The sequence below is a fragment of the Manis javanica genome, chromosome 4 (assembly GCF_040802235.1).
Source record: "Manis javanica isolate MJ-LG chromosome 4, MJ_LKY, whole genome shotgun sequence".
Classification (NCBI taxonomy): domain Eukaryota; kingdom Metazoa; phylum Chordata; class Mammalia; order Pholidota; family Manidae; genus Manis; species Manis javanica.
Window position 1 is genome coordinate 141,103,022 of NC_133159.1, and position 10,890 is coordinate 141,113,911.

General features: G+C 45.6%; 1 protein-coding gene across 1 annotated transcript; it reads right to left on the reverse strand.

The window, feature by feature from the left end:
* Positions 1-5,378: 5,378 nt before the first annotated feature.
* Positions 5,379-7,291, reverse strand: LOC108389764 (monocyte chemotactic protein 1B-like). Its single transcript, XM_037018601.2, has 3 exons — positions 7,135-7,291; positions 6,223-6,340; positions 5,379-5,853 (listed from the first exon to the last, which is right to left on the reverse strand). The coding sequence occupies exons 1-3, from the start codon at positions 7,208-7,210 to the stop codon at positions 5,748-5,750; spliced, it is 300 nt and encodes a 99-aa protein (XP_036874496.2). The 5' UTR covers positions 7,211-7,291; the 3' UTR covers positions 5,379-5,747.
* Between the last annotated feature and the right edge of the window lie 3,599 nt (positions 7,292-10,890).

Here is a 10,890-nt window from a genome sequence, read left to right on the forward strand (position 1 = left end):
CAGGAGACACATAGTTGAGTCTTATTTTTTTAATCCATCCAGCCACACTGCATTTTTTTGAGAATTTAATCCAGTCACATGTAGAGTAATTATTGATAGGGAAGTATTTACTAATGCCATCTTATTAAGTACTTTCTGACTATTTCGTAGTTCCCTTATTCCTTTCTTCCTCTCTGCTGCCTTCCTTTGTGAACTGATGCTTTGTCATAGTGGTATGCTTTGGCTCCCTTCTCTTGACCTTTTTTATATCTACTGTAGGTTTTTGATTTGTTATTACCATGAGGCTTACACATCTTATAGATATAATAGTTTATTTTATGCTGATAACAATTTAACTTGGATTTCATTAAAAAACTAACTCTTTATCCCCCATTTATGTTTATTATGTTATATTTAACTCTTTTTATTTTGTGTGACCATTAACAAATGATTAGAGCAATATTATTTTTAGTGCTTTTATCCTTTAACCTTTGTATTAGAGTTAACTGGCTAATACACTATCATTTTATGGTATTAAAGTATTCTGAATTGGACTGTATACTTATCTTTACTAGTGTATTATACATTTTCATATAATTAATTAGTGTCCTTTCATTTCAAGTTGAAAACTCATTTCAGCATGTGTTGGAAAGCAGATCTAGTGGTGGTAAACTCCCTCAATTTTTGTTTGTCTGGGAAAGTCTTTATCATTTCTTCATTTTTGAAGGACAGCTTTACTAAGCAGGGTGTTGTTGGTGGGCATTTTTTTCTTCCATTTAGCACTTTGATTGTATCACCCTGCTCTCTCCTGACTGTAAGGTTTCTGCTGGGAAATCCTCTGATAACCTTATGGGGGATCCTTTATAAATTACATGCTTCTTTTCTATTGCTGCTTTTAAGATCTTACTTTTGCCTTTGAATTTTGACAGTTTTATTACAATATGTCTTAGAGAAGATCTCTTTAAGGTGAGTTTGTTTGCAGAACTACGAATTTCATGAATTTGAATATCCAAATCTCTCCCCAGACTTGGGAAGTTCTCACTTATTTCTTTAAACAAGCTTCTGCCCCCTTCTCTTTCTGGGACTCCAGTAATTCACAGATTGTTGGTTTTGATGGTGTCCCATAAATCACAGAGGCTTTCTTCACTCTTTCATCTTTTTTCTTTGCTCTCCTCTGACTACATAATTTCAAAGGTCCTGTTCTCTATTTCACAAATTTCTTCTCTTTGATCTGTCCTGCTGATGACCTATTTCATTTCATTCACTGTATCTTCAGCTTCAAAATTTCTTTTTGTTAAGTGATGTCTATCTCTTCATTAAACTTCTTATTTAATTCACCTACTATATTCCTGATTTTGTTGAACTGTCTTTCTCTGTTTTCTTGCAGCTCCCTGAGCTTCCTTAAAACAGCTATTTTAAATTCTTTCTCAAGGAAATCATAGCAGGTCTTTGGGATTGGCTTACTGGAAGATTATTGCAATCCTTTGTTTGTGTCATGTTTCTGTCATTTTTCATGTTCCTTGAAACCCTGTGTTGCTTTCTTTGAATTAGAAGTAGCTGTCACCTCCTCCATTCTTTATTAGCTGACTTCGGGAGAGAAATACCTTCCATCAGCCCTGCTAGGGATTTTGAGGTTTTCTCAAACCCTCTGTGGCTATACCTTCTCCATGCTTCTTGCTCCCTCCTGTGACAGAATTCCTAAGCTTGTAGACCTTTCCACCCTGCAACACACCGGGACAAATGCTGGTAGCCTCTCTTGCTTTCCCAAAGGTGGAACTAAAGTTCAAGTTGATGATCTCTCCCTGGCGCGCAGACTCAGGCCAGCTTCCGGCATATGCTTGCTGGCTGGCTGCCAAAGCTGCTCTCACCATTTTTGGGACCACGAACCGGGAGCCAGCTACAGGTGGGGAGTGTTTGTGGGAGAAGCTCATGGAGCCCTGGGGGTGCCCATGGGACCTGGGGGTGAGATATCTTCAGTGGCTTATGGGTGGATTTCTCGACGGGGGTCTGCAGTACAGTGAGCAGTAGGGTCTGTATCCTTTTAACGCCTTCCAGAAAGTCCTGTCTGCTGCCCCCTGCCCCCCCTCCTGCGTCTTTTGGCTTCCATCATGCAGCTCATGACTCCGTGCTCTGGAGGAGTCAGGAGAGGAGAAAAGGGTCTCATTGGCAGCACCCAAAATAGCTGGGGAGCTTGGGCAAGCCCACTCACATGCTCTCACTTTCCCCCACAGGAGAAATCATGGACCGCAAAGGTCTCTTTGGCCCTGAGCTGTGCCACTCTGGGTGAGGGGTGATGCAGGTGATATCAAACCGTTCCTCTTACCCATTCCACTGCAACCAAATTTGAAGTTCTGCTTCCAACAGTGTGCTGGAGCTTGTCCACTGGAGCCCTGGACTGCCACAAAGGCTGCCTAATCTGTGGGTGATTGTCTAAGACAGTCCTCTGCAGAGGCTCCCAGACCAGAGCCAGGAGGGGCTAGAGCCAGCTCCCGGGGCATCGCAGGTTCCTCAGCCAGGATGAAGCTCTCTATGCTCTTTACATGATGAGTGGTTGGGCGCCCGGTCTGCCTGGCATACGGTGCCGGATCCCACAGCTTCCCAAAAGGTACCTTTGTCCATAGAGCATAGACGGAAGCAGAATTGTTGTTGGTGAGGAGTCAGTAAGGGTGAGGGACATCTTATTTGGCCATCTTGCTGACTTCACTCCTTGTCTCCATTACTGTTTTCTTTTGTGATACATAGATGGTGTCTAGTGTACCATTTTATTTCTTTTATTATATAAGATATAATAAGTTATTTTGTTAGTGATTGCTCTCAGGACTACCATTATCATTGCAACTTATAACAGCCTCGTTCAGTTGTATACCATCTTGATTTCAATAGCAGATGAAAACTTTGATCCTATACACCTCCCCTACCCCCCCTTAAAGATACTATGGGTGGAGGAGGGGGACCATGAGCTAAGGAAGGGAGGAAGCCTCATGAAGTTGGAAAGTCAAGAAAACTGATTCTTCCCAGAGCCTCCAGAAGGAATGTGGCCCTACTGACCCATTTTAAACTTCTGACCTCCAGAACTGTAAGATGATATATTTGTGTTGTTTTAAGCCATTACATTTATGGTAATTTGTGACAATAGCAGTAAGACTACTACAGATTTTGGCATCAGAAGTGGGGTGCTGCTGTAACAACCCTGAAAAATGTAGAAGTGTCTTTGGACTTAGATGATGAGCAGATGCTGGAAGGATGTTGAGTGCAATGGAAAGAGCCTAGATTTCCTGGAACAGACTTTGGCAGCCACAGGGAATGGGTGTGCTGTCCTTGGCATTCCCCCCTAAATCAGAGCCTCGACCACTGCTTTGCGCTCACAGTTTCATCACTCAAGGAGCAAGGAACCCAGGCTTAGCTGGAGAAAAAAATGGACTCAAGATTTCCTGAAAATGAATAGACGTGGTTTGAAAAGGGACTGTTAGCAGGTCATCTTTGGACTTGAGCACGTGAGTAGCCCCTCCCCTAGTCTCCCCTCCTTCCAGACCCTCCACCTCAAATCTGCCTGGCATTAGGTCCGATGCTCAGTATACTACATGGTAATGTCCCATTTGCTGGCACACGGCTCCCTTTCTGCCTCCTGCATCCACTGAAATCTGGGATTTATTTTTGATTGGCCATCAAAACTGTGGCCTGGAGGAGTAGAGGAAAGGCGGGGAGGGATGTTGGACCCAGCATGAAGATCAGTGAGTTCTATAAAAGACTGCTAATGAATTGGCTGCTGACTGATGTAGCAGGGTACTTTAGGGAGTGTTACTTGGAGCTTTGATGGAATCCCTCATCCTGAATCAGGGACCCTAGACTGCTCAGGAATGTGGGAGCAGAACTCCCTCTCTTCCTCTCCAGCTTCAGCTGGTCGAAATGGAAGTTTTCTGAGAGGCACACTCCCAGATCCCAGAACGTAGGCCCTGCTGAGTTCCTATCTGTCATCATCCCCGTGTTATTGATGGAAACTCAGAAGACCCAGTCTGCCCTAGGTGACAGAATGAGTCAATGCCAGTTCTGGGATTGGAACCCGTGTCCTTTCTCCCAGACAGTGGTCTCCCCAGCTTCCAAAGACATTGCCTGGTCTAGCTTGATATAGCAGTCATCTTCCCACTGGATTGACCTGGTGAACCTGCAAATTCAGCACGCAGAATTTATTCAATAAGACAAGAAATCTGCTTTCCTTAATGGAGGAGTCTAGATGGGTCAAATGCATCACAGGTAGCCGAATTCCGTGCAAGGGAATACAGACCTTAGGTGGACATTCTGGAAAGAGGCCCATTCATCTAAATGGGATTGAGATGGAGGAATATTGATATAAAAAAGTGCATTCTGGTTTCAAGAAACTTGTCTCCTAATATGTGGGTTGTAGAAGTGGCTTCCATATCTTAAGTCACAGGTCCTTCTCCATCTACAACACTCAGCATTTCACTCTGCTGTACTCGTTCTTCTCTAAAGTTTCTCTATTCAGACACTCATAATCTCTTGCCTGGACCACAGCAGTAGCCATTCCTTTGTCTCTACTTCTCCAGGTCTGCATAAAGCCAGTAAGTTAAATTTACTGAAACTCCCCCTCTGAACCTCTGAATATGAACCTTTCTCATTGGCCCAAACATTTTCAACATCTCCTTTCAACTTACGAAGCTGAGTTTGAATGTACCACCCTGACACTCAAAGCCCTTTACACAGCTTTCCTTTCTAAACTTCTCCATCACTTGATACAGACATGGACCCAGCTCACAAGTGATTAGTGTTCTCCCTTTTCATTTTTTTCCATTTCTACCTCTAGGAATTTTCTCATACTCTTCTTTCTCCTTTTCTTAATGATTCTGCAATTTTTCTAGAAAAATCTCATACATCCATCAAGGTTAAGTGTAAGTCATATTCATGAAATCTTAATTTAACTATCTTATCAGTGGTCATTAAGATTCTCTCTGATTTCCCAATGGCTCAGGGTCTGTATCACTCCAAGTTAGAGGATTATTGGAAGGGGATAGACTGGGGGCCAGTATCCCAGTTAGTGGGAAGTAACACTAGATTATGGGAGAGACCGAGGGCAGGGGCTGTGGGAAAAGAGATGGGGGTGGGCCTGTTGCTGAGCAGGTGAGAAGGGTAGATGGTGTCAGGGACTGGAGTAGTAGTAGTAGGATGCCTGGCTGGGTCCTGCATTAAAGATTCTTCTGTAGGTGTTCAGATGAGCCCACCCAGTGGAAGAGACCAGGGTCAATCCACACTCTCATTCCTCCAGAACACGAGCCCCTCTTTGAAACCGTGTTCCTCCCTCACCACCCAGATTATACTCAGCTTGTTAATTTCCTTCAAGAAAACACCAAAAGCCAGGTTTTGTAAAAAAATATATATACTGTTCATTAGTTTCATAAAATATATTTCCACAATAGCATTTTCAACATGCTCTGGAATTTAAAACACAAAGTCTTTGCATTTGTGATCCTTGCAAGGATCCTCACACCATCCCAGGGGTAGAATTGGAGTTCACAGAGGAAAAGCAATTTGTCTGAGTCACCAGAGCTAAAAAAAAAAAACACTAATATTCATGGAAGATAAACTTAAAACATCAATAACTTAAATAAGGTTAATATTACTTAAGGCATCATGTTTCATATCAGTAAACAAAGTTCATACTTTTTGAAATGATAATAAAATAATATCAGAGGGCATTCTGGGAAAGCTGGGAGGAAATAAATTAGGTTCAGATTCTTGGGTTGTGGAGTGAGTGTTCAAGGCTTTGGATTTTGGGTTTTCTTGTCCAGGTGCTTCATGGAATCCTGGACCCACTTCTGCTTGGGGTCAGCACAGATCTCCTTGGTCAGTATGGTCCTGAAGCTGTGGGAGAAGAGGACACAGTTAGATGGAGTTCCATTGAGGTTTCAGCCCAGGAGGACAGCTGGCCCCTTCTGCCCCAAGATGCTACATAGGAACAGGAGGAGGTAAGCAGGTGGAAGGAGGGAACCCAGACAAGCTGCTCCTATAGTTGTCCCAGTGGAAGCCATCCTGACTTCAGGCTAAAGGAATCAGGACAGTCTGAATAAGTGCTCAAACAGAGAGTAATGTGGGAGTCACCCTTCCCCTTGCGGGCTAAGTTTTCCCACTGGGCACCTTTGGATATTGGGTTAGATGATGTACTGTCTCTGACTCTAAGTCTGTGAGGCTTGTCTTAGCGCTGGGCCAGGGGGCCTGGTGTGCTCAACTCACATCACAGCTTCTTGGGGGCACTTGCTGCTGGTGACTTTTCTGTAGCCCACCAGCCTCTGCATCGAGATCTTCTTATTGGTGACTGTATAGCAGCAGGTGATCGGGGAATTAATTGCATCTGGAAATAGAACCACAAAGAAAATGAATTTTATGATGGACTCAATTTTTCTGATCTTAATCAGAGAAGAAAAGAGTAGGAAGGAGAAGCAAAAGGAAGTCAGGAATTGAGGTAGAACTCATTAAATTCTCATACCTCTGAATATACCTCAGACTAGAATGCCATACTGACTCACTTTCCTGTGCTATAAAATGAGTGTACATCACTGGCAATAAGAGAGGGAAGGTGGAGGTGTTAAAACTAGATAACTCCTGAGAGTGTTATTAGGAGGAGCTAATAATCCAAATGAACAGGGTCAGGGCAGATCAGCTCAGGGACCTCATCTGCAGGTCCCTCCTTCAGACTCTGAACCATCAGTGCCTGGAGGGGAGTTTCCCGGACGCGCATTGCCTCCGCAGAGCCCTGCCTCTGGAAGCAGACTGAAGGAGCACAGTGAAGATTCTGGGTCTCCTCCACCATGTCTGGAAATATCCCCACACACCCACCACCAGGCATCCCCTCTCTTTGATCACCCCAGTCCCCAAACCCTGCTGAAAGGAGCTGGGGCAGTGACTGCTTGAGGATGTGTTTCCAGAGCTGAGTTCTGGAAGGAGCTGGATTTGGGATGCACAGCTGGCATTCTCATCCTGGCTCTGCCCAGGAGCAGCTGTGTGAGCAGGCTCACTCCTTATCTGTCTCAGACTTTCTCAGTCTTGGAAGAGCAACTGTCGTTAAGGTGGGAGTGTGAGTAGCCCTTCTCTGATGGCCCAAAACCAGAGATGGGGTGATGTGCTTCAGAGGGAGGGAGGGCTTACCCGGCTGAGCGAGCACCTGGGCGCTGAAGGCGGCTGCTGTGAGCATCAGGCACAGCAGGACGGCGGAGACCTTCATGCTGGAGGGTGAGTGCAGGAGCTTCAGCTGAGAGTGGGAGGTTTCGGACTGCCTCAGCCTGTCTGCTCCTCTGGCTGGCTCTGCGTCCCTTTTATGGAAAGCCAAGAGGGTGGAGCACTAGGAGAGAGCTCGGCCCAGGGCAGCTTCATCCTCAATGAATGACGAAATGGAATCCGAAATGTGCTGAGCAAGTGTAGCACCCTGGGAGGTTTCCAGGAAGTAAGAGAGGGAAGCAGTGGGTCAGGAATGGGCACTGTTTCCATCTGCTACTGAGACCAAGAGAAGTGAGAGGGGCAGGGTACAGTTATGTCCAGAGTGACCACAGATGTGAACGAAGGGGATTTTTCTTAAGGATTCCACTTTCTCTTAAGTGAAAACTTCACAGAAAAGAAAGGAAACAAGGCAACAGAGAAAGGGAAATGAAAACATCTTTGGGCTCATCCTGACCCACCTCCAGGCAGCACCCCCAAAGGGCCTTTAAGTCAGGAGGGGGCCCTGAAGCCTTGGTGAGTTCCCCAACAGTGTATTAAATCCATTTGCTCTTTAAATGTAGGGTAGTGGCACAACTGAAGCTTAGCAGAATTCTAGGATTTTGTAACCATAGAACTGAATTCTAGACTCATTAGATTTGACTTGGAAGAAACCATATAGATCACGTAGTTCTGCAAAACAAATTTCCATGTCATAATCATACAATGCTTGCTCTGTGCCGAGAACATTCTGAGTCCCCTACAAATGTTAAGTCTTTCGATTCTCCATCCCCATCTTGTAGATCTTGTTTGTTAATTCCTATTTTATATATCAGAAAACCGAGGCACAGAGAGGTTAAGTCCAAGATCCTCAAGCAGAACTCCGGGTCTGTGCTGTCGCCACTATGACACACATCTGGATGAAATGTGCACACATCCTCTGACTGGCTGCTGGGTCATCTCTCAGGAGGCCCTCTGTCCTCAGTATCCCAAACTATCAGGCACCTAAAGGGGAGTCAAGAAACATTCACTGTGAATGAGTGACTCTGAGATTTTGAGCCTGTGGTCAGCACAGCAAATAACAATGGGTACAAGGTGTCCCACCTGCTAGGGCAGCTGTTAGCCCAGCTCAGTTCTGGTTTCCCAGAGAGCACGATTGAGCAGAGGAACAGTATTACAAGAATTAGTATGCCTGCCTGCAAGAGGAAGCTCTGCCTTGAGTTTCCTTATAAACCCCAAGAATCACAGTAATAAAACCTAAGAGACCTTAGCATTCATTTCAGTGAACTCCTTTCTTTTACAGATATGATAGGATTCCTTGAGTCACGTTAGCGTCTGACCCAAGCCTTGACTCCCCCATTCCACCGCCTCATGCTTCTGAGTTGGCTTTACTTTTTGCTCAGTGAGCCTGGGAGGATCTATTCACTCTTCATTGCTAAAGAGGGTCACTGAGACAATGTCTATAAGATGTGTGGAGCTTCTTGGAAGAAACCCTTGCTAATCACTACATCTGTAATAAGGATGGGTTCTGTTAAACAAATGCCTGTATCTGGCCCATAATAAGTGGTGGTAACGGCAAAGAAAAGAGGGTTGCTTTCTAGCATTTTCTCATCTGTCCTCCAAAGAGCCCAACTTTCCTTAGGTTGAAGCTGAAGTTAAGTAACTTGTCCAGGATCTCACAGGTAATAGGTGGGCTGGGATTCCCATCCAGGACACTCTGATTCCAGAATCCCTACTCACAGACAGAAGGCTTAGTGTCTCCTGATGGATATTGGTTTCCTGGGAATCTCAGAGCAGAGAACCCTTGGAGAGGCCATTCCATACTCTTAGGTATTATAATTCCCCACAGGCAGAACAGAGAGAAACAATCAGCATGTGCACTGCTTCCCTTCGGTCTTTTTCAGAGCCTTACTTTTATTCTGCCTGAATCTTGCTACCTACCCCTGCCCCAGGCTGAGACCTCTCTTTGTTTGGCCTAAGCTCTACTAATGGCTCAACCAATTCTTCTAGAATGAATAAAATATTTTCAGGAATGGAGACAGTGTAGCTCCACACATGTCTTCCCAGGCATCTCACTTCAACTTCTAAGTTTTTCTTCATTTTAATGGAAACCCCTCCCTAATCTGTTAGTGTCCTTTTCTACGGAAGGCAATGCATCCATCAAAGGATTGCGTCCTGTTTCCCTGTGGAATCCAGTCATTCCTTGGGTTTCCTCTAGGTTAACAGGTTAAATATGTCAAAATCTTTAAACTACTCTCTACTGGTTCAGCCACATCACTATCAGCGCTAGTCTCCTAAAACCAAAGGACCTGTAGAGACGGTGTATTTCACCCCTCCTCTTTGTATATGAGGAAACCTTATTCCAGAGAGGGAAGCCAGCAGGCCCATGGCCACCCAGGAAAGCTTCCTGGCTTTTTTGAGTAGTTAGACTGAGTATTTGAACCTATGTCTCTACTTCAGGGAGTGATCATCATTTTTTTTTTTTGAGAGGGCATCTCTCATATTTATTGATCAAATGGTTGTTAACAGCAATAAAATTCTGTATAGGGGACTCAATGCACAATCATTAATCCACCCCAAGCCTAATTCTCATCACTCTCCGGTGATCATCATTTTTGGAAAATGACTTGGTCACTGCACATGTCAGACAATAAACAGATGAGAGGTGAAAGGGTGTGAATCAGAAAAGAAAGTCTTCTGAAAGATGACAGCCATCTCCCTCCCACTGCTGCTCTCAAACAGAGACGCTCCCCGCGGCTGCAAGGGCAGTCATGGAATAGGAGAAATGAGTGGAAATTCCCACTCTGACTCAGGTTTGGAAGTTCCCAGATCCCTTGGAAAATAACGTGCTTGGCTGGAGACTGCATTCCAGATGCCGGGCCTGGAGCCAGCGATGGCTCACGTGGGGCTGGGTCTCCTCAGCGTGAGGACTGTATTGGGCCTCTGCTCAGTAGCAAAAAAGGGACTGCCCAGGGAAGTTGTGGCGGCAGTGGTGGCAGGGAGGGGGCAAGGCCTTGCTGCTCCTGGAATCCCTGGGGCCCCTGGGACCCCCACTCCATAAACTCATAGATGAGGAATGGAAAAGTTCCTCTTGGTGAATAATCCTTGCTTCCTTCCTTCCAGTGGGCGGACCCTTCCCCAACAGCATCCTCCGCATGAACCTTTGTCATCGCCCCAGACTCCCACTCAGTGTCAGGGGTGAAGGAAAGAGGAAGCAGTAGTGAGCTTTCTAGAAATACCAGAAGACAGCGCCTCTCCCCCTGCCTTGGCCCTCCTCTGAAGCCCACTGGCTTTCCCCTCCCATCCAGCACCAGGGCCCCTGCCCATGCCTGCTGACCCTCCCCAGCTCACACCTCTGAGCTGGGCATGCAGTAGGCTTTGTACCTGTCAGGACCTTTCTAGACACTGGCCCCAGGCCTCTCCCCCGGCTTCTCCCATCTCCTCTCCTCCATGTTATCTCTCAGCTCCAGGTAGACCAGAGCCTGTTTTTCTAGGACCCCAACTCCGTGACCCCTTTGCTTTCAAGGACTAGCAGTCCGTTCTTTATTCTTGCTCAGAATATCAGATGTCAGTGAGACCTTAGAGGTCATCTTCCTGTTTCACTGATGGGAAAACTAAGGGCAAGAAAGAGGCAAGGACAGGCCTGAGGTGACATGGACAACGAGGGGCTATGTTTGTGGAGTTGGTCCATTTTCAGGCCCCCAGTGCACC